Genomic DNA, 18,243 nt, shown 5'->3' with positions numbered 1-18,243 from the left:
CTCAAGTGATCCTCCCACCTCAGCCTCCTGAATAGCTGGAACCACAGGTACATGCCACCATGCCTGGCTAATTTTTTTTTTTTTTTTAATAGAGATGAGGTCTTTCTATGTTGTCCAGGCTGGTCTTGAACTCCTGAACTCAAGTAATCCTCCTCCCAAAGGGCTAGGGTTACAGACGTAAGCCACCATACCTGGCTATTTTTTATTTATCTGCATCTATGATGACAGGGACTACATCTACTGTTCACCAATATTCACTAACGCCCAGCACAGAGTCTGACAAATATCAGGGCCTCAAATTTTTGTTGAATAAAATCAAGTATCAGGAAAGTCTCCCAGATCATGATCAGGTGTCATGAAAAGTCATGGACAAGAGCCAATTTCTCCTTCTTTAGATGAAAATTAGAAAGGTGGGTTACATTGTTCTCTTTTTCCAGTTGAGGACCAGTTTGGAAAGGAAACCACTCTCAATCAGTAGTACTGAATGATAAAACTGGTTTTCTTTTTTTTTTTGAGACGTAGTCTCACTCTGTCGCCCAGGCTGGAGTGCAGTGGCACGATCTCGGCCCACTGCAAGCTCCGCCTCCCGGGTTCACGCCATTCTCCTGTCTCAGCCTCCCGAGTAGCTGGGACTACAGGCACCCGCCACCATGCCCGGCTAATTTTTTGTATTTTTAGTAGAGACGGGGTTTCATCATCCTAGCCAGGATGGTCTGGATCTCCTGACCTCATGATCCACCTGCCTCAGCCTCCCAAAGTGCTGGGATCACAGGCGTGAGCCACCGCGCCTGGCTGATAAAATTGGTTTTCTTAATCGAGACTCAGAATGATGAATCCCTACCAGGAGACAGAGCTCATGAGGACAAAGCAGAATGTAACAAGGTCAAAAAGAAGGACTTCCAAATTTACTTTGAAGCGAAAAAAGAAAATGTTCCACAAACTGCAAAACTGGCTATCATAGAACATGTCTGACAAAAGAAAAACTTAAAAGAGGAGCCCAAAAATTACCAGGTAAAATTTAAAAAACCTCAAAAGTACTGCCAAGCACCTTTCAGGGTCTTGATTCAGTAAGGCAACCTCCAAAGTACTTTATCATGTCACCTAAAATGAAAGTAAATCTCAAACACAGGCAACTAAAAATAATTTCATGGATATTAACAAAATTTGGTGAGTTGTGAGCTACCTCTAGACTACAGCAGCAAAAAAAAAAAAAAAAAAAAAAAACAGATAAGACACTATATTCACGATATAGAGAAAAAGTACCTAGGGCCATATCTTGGCTCTACCACTTACTGGCCATATGACTTTGAATAAGTTCCTTTTCCTTAAATGTAAAACCCAAAACTATAAAAACCCTGTAAGATAACCTAGGAAATACCATTCTGAATATAGGAACTGGCAAAGATTTTGTAACAAATATGCCAAAAGTAATCAAAACAAAAGCAAAAACTGACAAGTTAGATCTAATTAAACTTAAGGGCTTTTATGCAGCAAAAGAAACCATCAACAGAGTAAACAGACAACCTACAGAATGAGAGAAAACTTTTGCAAATTATGCATCTGACAAAGATCTAATATCCAGCATCTATAAGCAAGTTAAATAAATTTACAAGAAAAATAAACATTAAAAAATGGGCAAAGGACATGATGAACAGACACTTTTCAAAAGAAGACATATATGTGGCTAAAAAGCTCAACATCACTGATCGTTAGAAAAATGCAAATGAAAACCACAATGAGACGCCATCTCACACCAGTCAGAATGGTTATTAAAAAATCAAAAACTGACAAATGCTGGCAAGGTTGCAGAGAAAAGGGAATGCTTACACACTGTTGATGAGAGTGTAAATTAGGTCAACCATTGTGGAAAGCAGTGTGGCAATTCCTCAAAGAGCTAAAACCAGAACCACCATTTGACCCAACAATCCCATCACTGGTTATATATCCAAAGGAATATAAATCATTCTACCATAAAGACACAGGCATGCATATGTTCATTACAGCACTATTCACAAGAGCAAAGACATGGAATCAATCTAAATGCCCATCAATGATAGACCAGATAAAGAAAACGTGGTACATATGTATCATGGAATACCATGCAGCCATAAAAAAGAACAAGATCATGTCCTTTGTGGGAACATGGATGGAGTTGGAGGCCATTATCCTTCGCAAGCTAACACAGAAACAGAAAGCAAATACCACATGTTCTCACATATAAGTGGGGGCTGAATAATGAGAACACATGGACACATAGAGGGGAACAACACACACTGGAGCCACTTGAGGGTGGAGGTAAGAGGAGGGATAGGATTAGAAAAAATAACTATTAGGTACAAGGCTTAGTACCTGGGTGACAAAATAATCTATACAACAAATCCCCATGACATGAGTTTACCTTTATAACAAACCTGCACATATAATATACCCCTAAACCTAAAATAAAAGTTTTCTTAAAAAGAAGAATAAGTCACGCATGTAATCCCAGCTACTTGGGAGGCTGAGGCAGAAGAATCGCGTGAACCCGGGAGGCGGAGCTTGCAGTGAGCCGAAATCGTGCCACTGCACTCCAGCCTGGGCGACAGGGCGAGACTCCGTCTCAAAAAAAAAAAAGAATAAGTTACTTTTGCTCTGAGTCTCAGATTCCTGATCTGTAAAATTGGACTATTTATAGCAACTTCCCAGACTATTGTAAAAATCAAGTGGAACTGCATAAGTGCCTGGCACAAGGTAGGCATTTTTTACACGTTTTTAATCTAAAAAGAAGAAAAGAATACCATATATTAGAAAAATATAGGCCTGAATGAAAAACTAAATTGTTACTGGGTAACTCTGAGTAAAGACAGAAGACAGAAAATTTTAAATATCATAAAAGTATACTTCTAATCATATTTGTAATCCTTCTTAGCCAAGAATTAGGATGGTAAATGTCTCCAGCCTAGAAGAATTTTTCTTTATTCCAGAGGAATGGAGAAGAGAATTTTAGTTCACTATAAAGAAAAATAGGCCAGGGCGACTGCTCACACCTGTAATCCCAGCATTTTGGGAGGCCAAGGCAGGAAGATCCCTTCAGCCCAGGATTATAAGCCTGCAGAGAATTATGATCACACCACTGCACTCTAGGCTGGGTGAGAGAGCGAGCCCTTGTCTCTAAAACATAATAAAAAAATATATAAACTTTTTAATGAAAATATCCAAAAAAATAGAAGAGATTATCTTATGAGGCATGCTCTCCTCTCCAGGAATGAATTTATTTAAAAATTTCCACAATTGTTGGAACTTGACCTTTAAAGGACCTTCTAAGTGCTGAGATTTGAAAAAGTAAAGAATACTTCACCGAGAAGTGTTTAAGGCTTCATATTACTGATTAAATTTGTCAGATAAAAGTTTGAACTGCCAACATAGAGAACCTAACAAGTAGTGAGGCCAGATTTAACTCTATTTAACATGAGTCATTAATTTTCCCATCAATAATTTTCATGCTTTCAAGAAGACTACCAACTCTGTTGTCTCATATGTTAAATAATGTGAAAGAAGCCTATCTTACATAAATTTACAAGCCTATATTCTAAAATATCTTTAATAAATATACCTTGTCAAAAGTTTGATTCCCTGTGTCAATGATTTCTATAATTCTGTAATTAAATAGCATACATTAGATAACTAATGCTTTATTCACAATGTCTCATATTCAGATGCCATTTGTGTTCTCCCTTGAGACTACAGAAATCTGAAAAAACTAGTTCTCCAACAGTTATCCTCAACCTTCCATCATGATAAAATATTAGAAGAATAATAACCAAACACCATTACTAGACACTGACACACTGACATTTTCTCCAAGATCAGTGGTTAAAACTGGTTTCAGGAAAAGCAAAGAAAACATACTCACATCTAGGCTCAACCCAGAAAAGGTTTTTTGAAGCTCCTTGGCAAATTCCAAATTATGTAGCACTTCTTCATATTTCTCTACAGCTTCCTACCAAAAGGATAAGAAAACATCAATTTTGTGACTGTTTAAGTATAAATATGTGAAAATAATGTTTCTTAAATACAGTAGAAGAGATTTAAGATCTTATGGCTATTTACTATACATACACAAAAAAAGTACTTGCCTAAAGAAAAAGGAGAAAGAGTATTAATATCAGTTTTATTAAGTTGCATTTAAAAATTCAATTCTAATGCCAGAAATTCAATTTTTATATTGGAAATATGAGTCCTAATTTTACCCCTATAAAGTCTAAGATCAGAAAGGCCTGTTGGTTTTAACAGCACAGAGCCAATAGGATTTCTCTGTTAATATTCATTCACTACTCAAACATATTACACAAATAGCACGGTGAGTACCAGAGAGATGAACAAGCAACTTCAAGACATTTATAATACAGTGGAAAGATTTAGAATAATTACCTGTAACAGACAAAAATAAATAAGTATTATAACAAACAATATGCAATGTCCTACAGGAAATTTAAAGGAGCAAAACTTTTCTTTAAAGATTTCCCAGATAAACAACATTGACAGAAAAGAGGGGGGCATTTCATGGGACTTTAACTCAAATCCATACGGAAAAGAAAAGACCAATCTGAAACAGAACAAGGTGGAGAACCTGCGCAACTGGATAAATACATATTATAAAGCCTTAGTAATTAAAATAGTAGAGTATTACACTCCAAGGTATCTACCCAAAAGAAATGAAAACATGTCCACATAAAGACTTGTATATAAATGTATACAGCAGCATAATGGCCCAAAATGAAAACAATCCAAATATCCAGCAACTGGTAAGTGGATAAAAATGTGGTACACCCACACAATGGAATACTAGTCAGCAATAAAAATCAATGAAATACTGATACATGCTATAACATGGATAAACCTCAAAAATATTATGCTAAGTAAAAGAAGCCAGATGCAGAAGACTATTTTATGTGAAATGTCCAGAAAAGACAAATTTTTAAAGATAGAAAGTAAATCAGAGCACAAAAGAGAACTTTGGGGGGATGATAGGAATACTCTAAAATGAGACTGTGCTAACAGTTCGATAACTCTACAAATTTACTATAAACAAATGTACGCTTAGAATGGGTTTACTTTGTGTTAAGTATATTATACCTCAATAGTGTTGAAAAAAACAGACTGATATTAAGTCTTTATAAAGGTACAGAACAATAAGAACTCCTATGTAATAATAACAGTATTAGTATAAATTGGTACAATAATTTTGGAAAACAGTTCAGAATTTTTACCTATGAAGTTAATCATGAGCATGTCCTACAGCCTAATGATAGATACGTACTCTGAAAAAAAATCTTACTCCTGATTCTCAGCAACACCTAAAAGATTCCTCAAAGTAAAATTCTTCATAGTGACAAAAAAAAAAAAAAACCCAAAACTTCAAGCATCCATCTATTTAGAGACTAAAACTAAGTAGAGAGAACCAAATAAAATACAGGCACTTGTATTGATATAAAAATACTAAATATAATGAGTGAAAAAAGCAAACTGCAGAATATATAGCATGATACCACTTTCTATAAGGTACAAAAAAAACAACTCTAACAGGGCAGCAAAAAAAAAAAAAATGGTCTTAAAAGCAAGGGAAAACTTCAGGGTCATGGTTACAGGAAGGAGAAGGTACCACACGAGAAAGGAGCCTCAACACTGTTGGAAACATACTATTTGAGTTGAGAGTTGGGATCTGGTGCTTGCTTTATTATGTGTTATAACTTATATGGAATATATTGTTTCAGCCATATATCTTATAATAAAAAGGTATAGAGATCTTCCTGCTACAGAAACAAGAATGAGCAGATAACATTACCAGGATATACAGTCCTCAGAGGGATGTAAAACTATAAAGAAATACTCCATATCCACTCCCAAATGGTATTAACTTTGATTCAAGAAAAGCAGCATCAGCTGGGAACTACCTCAACTTTCCATCATCTAACGTAGACCTATCCTTTCATTTTTCCTTTCTTTACTAAGTGAAGAAGGTATCCCCCCTCCCCCCGCCCCGCCCCCGCTTCTACCTGTGCCCTGGATCCTACGGAATTGTGCCTTCATACAAAACTTTACTTTAGGATTCCGTCTTTGATGTCTTCTAACAAAGAGCTGCTCCCTCTCTATTGATGCTTAAATCAGCATTTTACAAGTTCATGTCATCCCCAATTTAAACAAGAAAAATTAGTTCTTCTGTGACAACTACTTCCCTCTAGCCTTACACAAATTCAAACATGTTTTCAGTCTCCAGTTCTTCAGACCTCATCAACCTGGATTCCGTTTCTACCATTCCACCAGAACTATCTTAGCTGAAGTTAGCAATTGTCGATGCCATCCTTTAAAGCTGTGGATCTTTTATAGCTCTCATTTTGGTTGACTTAGCAGCAGCCTTCAACAAAAAGGCACATTCCTGCTCTACAGACATTTCTTGTTTTTACTAACACTAAACTTCCATTTTTCTCCCATTTCTCCAGCTGCTTATTTACTGGCAATTTTTCCATCAGCTTCTCTCACCTGCTTTTAGCACCTGTAAAATAGGAGTAATAGAACCTACCTCACAAAGATGCTGTACAATTTTAATGACTGCGTATGTATAAAGCACTCAGAATGATGCCTGACCCTAATAAGCACACCGCATTTTTAGCCATTATTGTCCAAACACTAAATGTCAGAATTCCTCAGGATTCTGTCCTAGGCTTCTCTATTGTGCCTTCTATACTCTCATCCAAGACAGTCTTATCTCCTCTAATGGTTTCAAGTAGTGGTCATACAGGTGATATTTCTATCGGCTAAACTTCTCCATGCTCCAGTCTCGTTTACCTAAACAGCTGGTACCAGACACTGATGTCTCCCAGGCACATTAAAATCAATAGTACAAAATTGAGCTCTTTATCCTACTCCATCCTCCCAAAACCTCCTTCTGCCCCAGTGGTCCCACGTTTAATAAATGGTTTTGCATCCATCCACTGTTCAAGCAAGAAACCTGAAACCACTCTCAGCTCTACCCTCTACTCCTACATCCAGTCACCAAGTCATGCTGATTTTACCTCTCAAATCCAGCTACTTGATTCAAGTTCCTCTGCCACTGCCTTAGTAGGGCTCCCATAATCATTCACCTACACTACAAGCAACTCTTTTCTAATTTCCTTACATCCATACACTATCTCCAAACCATACTTCACATTGCAAAGTGATTTTTTTAATTAAAAATCTGTAGTTGTTTCCTGCTTAAACATATCTGTACCATTTCTGATGTCTTTGGGAAAAAGTAATTTTCAAATGGTGTACAAAGACCTACCCCCTCCAGCTTCATCACCCAACCACGTGACCTTTACAGTTTTTGAAAAAAGCTCTTTGTAAAAAACCAAAAATCTGTTCCTTCTCAGAGCCTTTACGCATGCAAGCATCTGCCCAGCCTTCTGTTCTTCTTCCTCCCTCCCCCCTTTCACTGGCTAAGTCTCACTCATATTTTAGGTCTTAACTAAAGTTCTTCCTTTCTTAAGGAAGCTGGCCGTAACTCTCTAGACTAGGATGGATCCTGCATTACAATCCCTTATCATCCTATACTTCACCTTCTTAACATCCATCATATCTGTATTTGCTTATTCCCCACTCTCTTCCCCATTACATTATAGACTCCATGTGGTAATGATCACATTTGTCCCCTAGATATTATAACCCTAATATTAAGTACAGCACCTCCTAGAGTAGATACTTAATATATCTTGTTGAATGAATAAAAGATAGTTCAGATGATCTTAGAGAACATCAGATATGCTCAAGATTCTGAACAATTTAAAGCTTTTGAAAGAAATCATATACTGAGAGCTGTTTCAAGAAAAGGACACCACAGACAATAGGACTGGTGAATTGAAGGTGAGATCCCAAGACAAGGATATCAACTAGGAAGCATATGTAAAGTTTAGGTGGCTTGCCTTGACTATGCCAATAGCAGTGGAATTACAAAAGAGGGAAGATTCTATATTATTTATTGAGTTTACTACAGATGTATGAAATGTAACACGGGATCACAGTTCAGCAGCAAAAACAGGTACCACATTCTAATTCTTTAACAACAAAAACTTTGGTAGAACCAAAGACATCAAGTTCCCTTTGCCTGTTGCTTGAGAATTCACTTGAATCTCAGCTCTTTATTTCAAATCCAGATTGGAACCAAACATACTAAAGTTATAAATGTAACAATTTAAGTTATTTAAATTATAAAGTTACATTAAATTACAAGTTAAAGTGACTCCACAGACAACTTCATTAGACATTCTTTTTACTATTTGAAAAGAGAAACCTATGCTACCAATTTAACATAAACCTTATGTAGCTTAGCCTTGACAGATCCCTTAAGAGTTACTACTTCAAAGAGGCTGCAAGAGCCATATAGAACATTACAAGTTTTATTTACATTATTATAAGTACCTGTTGGGTTAAAGAAGAAAATCAAACTAAAATTATAAAACTTATCACAAATAATATTGAAAATACAATATCAAATCAAATACAACTGAACCAGTGCTTGAAGGAAAATTCAGTCTTCAAGAAATTTTAGAAAATTTTCACAATTTGAAAAAGCAAATAACCAAAAACAAAAAAGCAGAAAAATTTTTAAAAAGTGGAATAAAGTAAGTCCAAAAGCTGATTTTGGGTGGCGGGGTGGAATATGCCCCTAGATAATTTAAGAGTAAACTAAGGAAAGAAAACCACACAAAATTATAAAGTAACAACAGAAACAAGCTGTATTAAAATTTTATTAAAAACTACTTGGCCCTAATCTATGCAAATAAATTTTAAAAACTGAATGAAATAGGTGATTTTCAATTAAGTTTTTAAAAACTGATGCCAAAAGAAATCTAAACAAAAATCAATCTCCAAAGAAAAACATAGAGCATATTTTCAAAGAGGTCCCACCTCATAGAGAACCAGGCACAGATAGTTTCTCACACAATAATTCAACCAAACTTTAAAGACCATGTATAGTGGAAACACTGCCACAATATTAAAAACAACAACAAAAGAATTGGTGAATGAGTAGATGGAGCACAGAGAATTTTTAGGGCAGTGAAACTATTCTGTATGATATTACAATGGTGGATACATTTGCATTCAACAAAACCCATAGAGCTGGGTGCAGTGACTCACGCCTATAATCCCAGCTACTCAGGAGGCTAAGAGGATCACTTGAGCCCAAGAGTTCAAGGCTACAGTGAGCTATGATATTGTGCTATTGCACTCCAGCCTGATGAGAGAGAGACCCTGTCTCTTAAGAACAAACACACACCGACAAAAACCACAGAACGTACAGCACCAAGAGTGAACCCTAATGTAAACTCTAAACTACAAACTTTGGGTGATGACGATGTGTCAACGTAGATTCATAGAAAGTAAAAAATGTATTTCTCTGATGAGAGATGTTGATAGTGGAAGAGGTTGAGCTTGTGTGGGGTGAAAGTGCTACTCCAGTGAATGCATGAATAATAAGAAAACAAATGCTATTGCTGACGTGCACAAGATTTGAGTGGTATTCCCTTAAGTCAAAACCTAGTCTAGAACAAGACCCTAACTCTCTTTTATTCTGTGAAGGCTGAGAGACTGAGGAAGCTGCAGAAGAAAAGTTGGGAGCTAGCAGAAGCTGGTTCATGAGGTTTAAGGAAAGAAGTCATCTCCATCACATAAAAGTACAAGATGAAGCAACAAGTGCTAATGTAGAAGCTGCATCAAGTTAGCCAGAAAATCTAGCTAAGATAATTGATGGAGCTGGCTACACTAAACAACAGATTTTCAATGTAGATGCAAAAGTCTCCTATTGGAAGAAAGTGCCATCTAGGACTTCCGTAACTAGAGATGAGAAGTCAATGCCTGGCTTCGAAGCTTCAAAAAGACATGCTGACTCTCTTGTTAGGGTCTAATGCAGCTGATGACTTTAAGGTCAATACTCATTTACAATTCTGAAAATCCTAGGACCCTTAAGACTCATGCTAAATCTACTCTGTGCTTTATAAACAAAATAACAAAGCCTGGATGATAGCACACCTTCTTACAGCACTGTTTACTGAATATTTTAAGCCCACTGTTAAGACCCATTGCTCAGAAAAAAAAGATTTCTTTCAAAATATTACTGCTAATTGACAAGGCACCTTGTCACCCAAGAGCTGTGATGGAAATACACAAATCAATGATGTTTTCATGCCTGATAACATAACATACATTCTGCAGCCCATGGATCAAGGAGTAATTTTGACTTTCACGTCTTCTTAAGAAATACATTTGGCCGGGCGTGATGGCTCACACCTGTAATCCCAGCACTTTGGGAGGCCGAGGCGGGCAGATCACCTGTGGTCGGGAGTTCGAGACCAGCCTGACCAACACGGAGAAACCCCATCTCCACTAAAAACACAAAATTAGCCGGGCATGCTGGCACATGCCTGTGATCCTAGCTACTCAGGAGGCTGAGGCAGGAGAATCGCTTGAACCTGGGAGGTGGAGGTTGCGGTGAGCCAAGATCGTGCCATTGTACTCCAACCTGGACAACAAGAGTGAAACACCGTCTCAAAAAAAAAAGAAAAGAAACACATTTAGATAAGGCTAGAGCTGCAATAGATAGTGATTTGTCTAATAGATCCGGGCAAAGTAAATTGAAAAGTTTCTGGAAAATATTCCCTACATTCTAGATGTCATTAAGAACATTTGTGATTCATGGGAGGATGTCAAAATATCAACATGAACAGGAGTTTGGGAAAAGCTGATTCTAACACTCATGGATGACTCTGAGGGGGTTCACAACTTCAGCAGAGGAAGTAACTGCAGATGTGGTGAAAATAGCAAGAGAACTAGAAGTAGAGCCTGAAGATATGACTAACTGCTGCAATCTCAGGATAAACTTTCAATAGATGAGGAGTTGCTTCTTATGAATGAGCAAAGAAAGTGATTTCTTGAGATAGACTACTGGTAAAGATATTATGAACATTGTTGAAATGACAACAAAACCTTTAGAATTTTACATAAAGTTATAGTTGATAAAGCAGCAGCAGGGTTAGAAAGACTGACTCCAATTTTGAAAAACGTCCTACTGTGGGTAAAATCCTATCTAACAGCATCACATACTACAGAGACATCTTTCATGAAAGAAAGAGTCCATCAACGTGGCTAATTTCACTGTTGTCTTAAGAAACTGCCACAGCCGCTGCAACCTTCAGCAACCACCACCCTGATCTGTCAGCAGTAATCAACACTGAGGCAAGACCCTCCTCAACCAGCAAAAAGATTACAACTCACTGAAGGCTCGGATGACTATTAGCATTTTTTAGCAATAAAATAATTTTTAATCAAGGTGTGTGCCTTCTTTTTGACACAGTGCTACTGCACACTTAACAGACTACAGTATAGGACAAACATAACTTTTACATGCACTGGGAAACCAAAAATTTGTGTGACTTGCTTTATTGCAATCTTCACTTTATCATGGTGGTCTGAAACAGAACCCATAATATCTCTGAGGTATGCCTATACTGGTAACAATTCTCTGAAGATTCTATTGTTTTTTCCTTCTGACTTATCTGCATTTTCTATATTTTCTACCTTATATATTGCATGTATGAGGTGTGATTTCTCAAAAGTACCACCAACTACGTGCTTAGTTACATCTAAAGACCTAACATTCATTTCATACTTAGTAAATCTATATGTAATAAATATTTTATATACCTACTACATGCTACACTCTATTCTACGCACTAGGAATACAGCAATGAACAGACAAAATCCTTACTTTCATGGAACTTACATTGTAAGGGTAGGAAAGAGACAAAATAAAACTTCATAGCTTGTCAGAGAAGTGCTAACTTCTATTAAGAAAAATTAAGCAAGGAAAGGAGCTAAGCAGTGTGAATGGGGAAGTGGAGGTATAGTGAGGTGAGAACAGATCTCACTGTGGGTACCTTCAAATAAAAGACTGAAGGAGGTTAGGAATTGAGCCATTGAAACATCTGGAGAAAGAACATCCCAAGCAGTAGGAATATCATGTGCAAAAAACCCTGCAGAGGTGTGCCTGGGATGTCTGAGGAGCAGCAAGGAGGCTAGGGTAGGTAGAATGGAGCTAGCGAGGGAAAGAAGAGCAGGAAATGGAGTCATAATGTCAAAGGAAGTGCGAAGGATATTCTGTAGGGCTTTGTAGACACACTAAGGACATTTTACCACCAGACGGGAACAAATGGGGACTTCTGAGCAGAGGAATAACCATCTTGACTTGCATCAGAACAGGATCACTGAGTTTACTACGTTGAACAGACTTGGAGAGGGCAGAAATAGAAAAACCTGTGAGGCAGAAGTAATTACTACTATAATAAGTAACGCAGATGAAAGGTTATGTAGCCTAGATGAAGATGGCAGAAATGGTCAGTTTCCTCATTTATCTTAAAGGGAGAAGTGAGCAGACTTGCTGATGAGCTAGATGTGAGCTATGAGGAGAAAGGAGATAAATGGTAGATGTGAGCTATGAGGAGAAAGGAGATAAATTCTCCAAGATTTTTGGCAACTCCTGCTAGTTGATCAAGCCATCAACTGACATAGCTAAGATTCGAGGAGGAGTAGGTTTTGGGGAACAGGGAAAAATTATGAAGTGTCAGATAGGCAACTGGACACAGAAATATTGAGTTCAGAGGACTGATCTGTTGGCAATATAAATTGGGCAGCTGTCAGCATATTACTCCAGATATCAAAGTTCATACATTTATTATAAAAGCAACATGTGGCTATAAAGACAGTAATGAAATACTGAGAATGAAGTTTGCCTGGCTGGAGCAATGAAATATAGCATGTCCTTAACATTTCTTAGAGAACTATCATGGGAACAATCAATCTCCAACCCCCTCTCCCCGATGTTTCTTAAAAATAAGGAACACAACTCCAACAGGACTCTTCATTCAAGAATATTTACACACAAAAAAGTTTTATCACTTTAAGAGTTATTGAACACACCGTGACTTTAAAACAAAGCTATGCTGAAATGCTGCATGTCCAGCTAAGTCCTCTCCCCAGCTAAGTGAGCGCACCATTTGCAGAGCTCACACAATTCAAATATGTGTCTCAGCAAAATTACAACTTACTACATCACAAAAATTCTGGGTCAGTGAAGAGGAGTCACTATGGAATGGGAAAAGTCCTTGAATGTCAGTATCTATGATGTATAGCCAAAGATTTCCATTGAAAAACATAAAGACAAAAGACCCACAAACAAGATGAAATAATTTTCAAATAAATGTGTCCCTTCTTAGCCAGGAGACATGATCAAGTCAAAATGGCAAACATCCACGAAGCACTGTTTTCTTTCCGCACTGCAAAAACTCTCCTTCACAAATTACATAAAATTTGCAATTACCAGGTATATCATTGAGAAGTTAACCGATGGAAAAAATGCAAGTAGCTTAATGTTTATAGTAAGCTTTTTTTTTTTAAAGGCCAGATATCTATCAGATAATATGCCTCCTGAGAGGGCACACGAAAACCCAGAATAGAAAAGTAGGAAGAGACCATGAAAGGAATTAAGGTGAGGCAGCTAGAGAAAACTAAGGTAAGCTACAGTAAATATTCTTTCACATTCTGGAGCAGAAAGATGTCAGGTTTAGAATATACCAGTGAAGAGCTGAAAGGTAGAGTATGCCTTCTCTTCTCCTTCAGTCCACTCTGGCACATAAGTTTAATTTAAATCTGTATGTTAACTCTTAGTGACAGTCTACACTTTCACTCCTGTTTAACAATCTACACCCCCATGCATACCATCTTCTAGTCAACAGAAAAAAAAGTCATATCTGAGATCTAACAGGCACAAACAACAAAGTCTTCTGAAACAGTTTTGAACAAACTATGGATTTTAACTGTGTGTGTGTGTGCTATAAAGACTGATCGCACTAAATCCATGTAGAGTTTTATTAAGAAAAGAAAACCAGCAAGTCTTACTAAAAGATCATAAGCCACTTACCAACTGGTCTGGATTAAGATGCTCTCCACTTTTCAGGCGATCCTTATAATCCTCCAGTTTGAGCTACAAAAGAGAAACTTGTATCTACCATAGTCTGACATAAAATTCAGAAGCAAATAAAGTAAATGCCAGATCTTGTCTCTAGGAAACAAAGTCCTTGAAGTAAGCTATCAATCTGCAAGACTATCATTTTACTATACGGCATGCAGCAACTGTAGATGAGTTCCAGTCAGGGGAGAAAAAATACACAGAATCACATGAGTCTGGAATTACAAAAGCTAAGCAGTAATAAAACTATTTTCTCTTAATGATTCTATTAATAACTAGACTACTTAACCCATGGGGACTTACCTAGTAAATCATGTGTCCCCAACACAGTAGCTTCTCAACAGGGAACAATTTTGTCCCCCAAAGATACCTGGCAATATCTAGGGATATTTTTGGTTATCACAACTTGGGAGGGGGAAGGGAGGTGAAGAGTGCTACTGGTATCTTGTGGTGAGAGGCCAGGGATGCTGCTAAACATCTTAAAATGCACAGGACAGCCCTTTACAATGAAGAATTATCCTGTACAAAATGTCAGTGGTGTAGAGGTTAAGAAGTCCTACTCTAATCTCATGCTTAAACTATTAGTTCAGTTACCTGTTGAATTATGTGGCATTTTCCTAAAAAGAAACTCCTATTGGAAGTACAGAAACACAAAGAATTCTTTTCTATCATTAGAGTAGGCTCATCTTGAAGTTATTTTTCATATTATATTTGATACTTAAGGAAATTATGAAAAATAAATTGCATTTGTTGGCCCCATAATAATGACATAAACCCACTATGGTATTCTTTTTTTTTTTTTTTTGAGACGGAATTTCACTCCGTTGCCCAGGCTGGAGTGCAGTGTCGCAATCTCGGCACACTGCAACCTCCACCTCCTGGGTTCAAGCGATTCTCCTGCCTCAGCCTCCTGAGTAGGTGGGATTACAGGCACCCCCCACCACGCCTGGCTAATTCTTTTTCTATTTTTAGTAGAGACAGGGTTTCATCATGTTGGCCAGGCTGGTCTCAAACTCCTGACCTCAGGTGATCCACCTGCCTTGGCCTCCCAAAGCGCAGGGATTACAGGTGTGAGTCACTGCACCCGGACCCACTATGGTATTCTAAAAGCATTTTTTAGGTTCCTCCTGTATTGGCTTTAGTGGAAAAATTCTTTCCCAGAAGGTTGAAACAAAAGTACTCGTACTATCAGGTATTCAAAATTAAAGAGGTACTATAGGTAAGCTAGAGAGCATAAGCATACATATATGTAGTTCCTCCACCTGAGGGAGGCTCCGTCAATAGATCCTGCTTTGACCATTTATCACAGTGATGGGGAATTTGTGCTGACCTGGCACACTCACCTTACCACACTTGTGATCAACTGTATACATTAAAAAGATAAATGGTGAGAGCTACAGAGAAGCTACTAGCAACTTTCCCTTCTTTACTTTCTTAGGTAAAAAAAAAAAAAAAGAGTCAACCAGACTCTAAAGAAGTCTCTTCACACTCCTCCATTAAAAGCAACTTTAAGGTTTAACTAGGTCTTGGCACAAAAGTATTTAACAACACATAGGTCCAGATAGTCACTCAATCTCACCTGTCCAAAAGCAGAAGAGAAACGTAATACAGCAAAGCAACGTGCAGTCTGTTTCACAGGCTACATGACTCAGGAAATGAAGAAGGATTTAGATCTTTACAACAGCATTTTCTGTAGCTAGGCTTAACTCCTGGGTCTCTTTACAAGGCTGACTACCACGCTTTCACCTAGCAATCTTAAATCTTCACCTAACACCACAAAAGTAAGTGGTAAAACATTTTGTAGTTCTACTACGGTTAAACCTTCCAACGACTGCAGCAGTTATACTGCAATATCAACTGCTGCAGAAAGTCACAAGGAAAACAAGCTAAAAAATCAGCTATTAACACATCTATGAAAAGAAACATTAATACTACATAAGGAATTAATCTGACCTAAAATAGCTAGCTCTTAAAGTATTTCAACAGCAGCATGCATAATTTAACTATGAAGAATATTTTTATTCCGTTGTTTTGACAAATGAAACAGAAAATGTTTAATATTTCCAACATGCAACCTGCTTGTTTAAAGCAGCTAAACCTAAGGTTAGTTAAATTTTTAGTAGAGAACACCTATGAGCTCTGAAAGAAAAATGTCAGCTCCTTAATCTTTAAGATCATGCAACTACAGGACTGGAAGAAAAAAAGTTACCTTCTTTTTCTCGATGTTTCTGATTTTGTGTTTAAGGCATATGAGTCCATTTTCAATATAGGTCTCATACGCTTGGGAAGGAGATGCAGCAGAACTCAGAGTAGACTGCAGGGGGCTCAAGGCCCGCTGGCTTTCCCCATGCTGACTGTGGTTCACTTGGGGCTTGGCTGACTTCATATTCCCCTCTCTTTCCTCCTCTGAATGGCCTGAAGGTGACTGGTAACCAAAAGGGGATGAAGAGAGTTGCACCATTGAAACAGATGAGGCTGAAGGAGGTGGGGGAAAGTTAAGTATAAAATTAGGACTAGAGGGACACAGCCAGGCAATAACTTCCCTGGAAAGTCTAGACCACTCCCTTAAACTCTTTTCCACAGAAGTGAGCTCGAAACCCAATGATGCTTGAGATACTTGTACTTCCATCCTACTTTTAAAGTAATTAGTGCCGCTAGCCAATAAGGATAGCCTTTACATAGGCAAAATCTCCAATATAAAGGATGTTTCCAGAAATTCGATTTTCCACATAGGGCGGAAGAACTGCAGTGGCTTCAGAGCTCCTTTCTTCTCATGAGGGCAGATCACATTCTAAATAATTCCCATGGCCACGTGATGACACCAAAAGAATAAGCTTTCCACACCGGGACCTAAGGCTGAGCCACTCAAACCTCTTTACATGATCCCTCACCACCAGCCCTAACCTCAATCCTGAACGTTTGGAAGAAAATCCCAAACTCACAACATTCTTTTATAGCTCTAAGTGAACCAGCAGCTTCTTGAACAAGAATGCTAACTTCCCCGATTGCTCTGGGGCCTACAAGGCAATCCATCACTACTGGACATTTGCAGACAGGTACTCTCTCAACCTGCAGGAACCCCGCGTTTATTCTCAGTTGTTTGGTTTAGACTAGCCCAAAACCGCTTACACCCAACCAGTTTAAGAGCTCATTCTAGCGAGCCCTTCCCGTGCCCTAATCAGTGGCCCTTGCGCACTTACGTATCCGACTCTCGTACTCCAAGCACCCGAGGTATCCCTTTCTCCCCCCTTAGGAGCATCCCCAAACCAAGGACAGAACAGGCCCCATGCACGCCAGCGCGCACCCCCTCAAGTCTCCGGGGGAGCCTGAGCGAAGAGCACCTCTCCCGAGCGGCCAAGGAGAGCCCTGCAGGCACCGACCCCCACCCTTCCCACAGCCGCCCCGGGTACGCAGAAGCCGCTTCTGCAAGGCCCCGGGGGAGGCTGACCTGCGGAAAACGCACCGGCCGCGGCCCTCGGGAGCCCCGCCCCGCCCCGGGGATGCCAAGCCGCCCCTCCACCTCGCCGCGGCGCCGGCCGCCCAGACCTGCCCACCCTCGCCGGGTCAGCCGCCTCCCTCCGCCGCGCCGACCGAGGCCGCCGCAGCCCGACTTCACCTCCCCAGGCAGCCGAGGCCGCCGCTGCCGCAGCCCGGGCCCGCCTTCCAAAGCCGGGGGGAGGCAGGAGCGCTGCGGAGGTGGACCGGCGCCACCCCGCACTCGCGTCTCCTCCTCCTGTCTCCTCCCTCTCCCCTCCCGGTCCTCGCCCGCGGCCTCTGCGGCGCCAGGGACCCCGCCGACTCAGCCGCTCGCGCCCAGGCCCGCCCACCGCGCCGCGCGTGGCTTTTGTAGGCCGCGCCCCGCCCCGGCCCGCTCCGCCCCCGGCCGCCCCCGGCCGCCCCGCCACCGCCTCCTTCCGGTGCTCCTTCCCGGCTGCAGCTGGCCGCCTGCGCTTGTCGGGAGTTAGTTCCGGGCCCAGCTTGGGCTGGTGGTAGGTCGGGAGAGGGCGCGGTCTCCCAGCCTTTGCGCAGATTGCGGGGCACCAGGTGGGGCCGAGGCGACGCCGAACGCCGGCAGGCCGGAAACCGCGCAGCCCCGCTGGACCTCGCTGATTGCCGGCGGCACCGGTGGGTTCGCGACCTTGAACAGGTGACTCCAATAGCTCCAGGAGGGCAGCGAGCCCTTCGCGGAACTGCCAGATAAGCCA

The 18,243-nt window shown here is 39.9% G+C and overlaps 1 protein-coding gene across 49 annotated transcripts in view; it reads right to left on the bottom strand.

Annotated features, from left to right (window-relative positions):
- CAPRIN2 (caprin family member 2) overlaps positions 1 to 17,855 on the bottom strand; it is a 45,377-nt gene extending 27,522 nt beyond the window's left edge. For 10 of the 49 annotated variants that reach the window (XM_055357984.2, XM_019039256.4, XM_055357964.2 and 7 more), the window contains exons 1-4: positions 17,655 to 17,789; positions 16,248 to 16,463; positions 13,991 to 14,053; positions 3,893 to 3,979 (exon numbers count right to left, since the gene is read on the bottom strand). In XM_055357984.2, coding sequence (XP_055213959.1) covers positions 3,893 to 3,979; positions 13,991 to 14,053; positions 16,248 to 16,424 — 327 coding nt within the window. In that variant the 5' untranslated portion in view covers positions 16,425 to 16,463; positions 17,655 to 17,789. Of the gene's footprint in view, positions 1 to 3,892; positions 3,980 to 13,990; positions 14,054 to 16,247 lie in introns of all 49 variants that reach the window. The other 39 variants (XM_063694081.1, XM_055357981.2, XM_055357969.2 and 36 more) reach the window with 12 other exon arrangements.
- Between the last annotated feature and the right edge of the window lie 388 nt (positions 17,856 to 18,243).

Source organism: Gorilla gorilla, chromosome 10 (assembly GCF_029281585.2).
Source record: "Gorilla gorilla gorilla isolate KB3781 chromosome 10, NHGRI_mGorGor1-v2.1_pri, whole genome shotgun sequence".
Taxonomy (NCBI): Eukaryota; Metazoa; Chordata; class Mammalia; order Primates; family Hominidae; genus Gorilla; species Gorilla gorilla.
The sequence above is the reverse complement of the archived record's forward strand: the minus strand, read 5'-3'. Positions and strand labels throughout refer to the sequence as shown.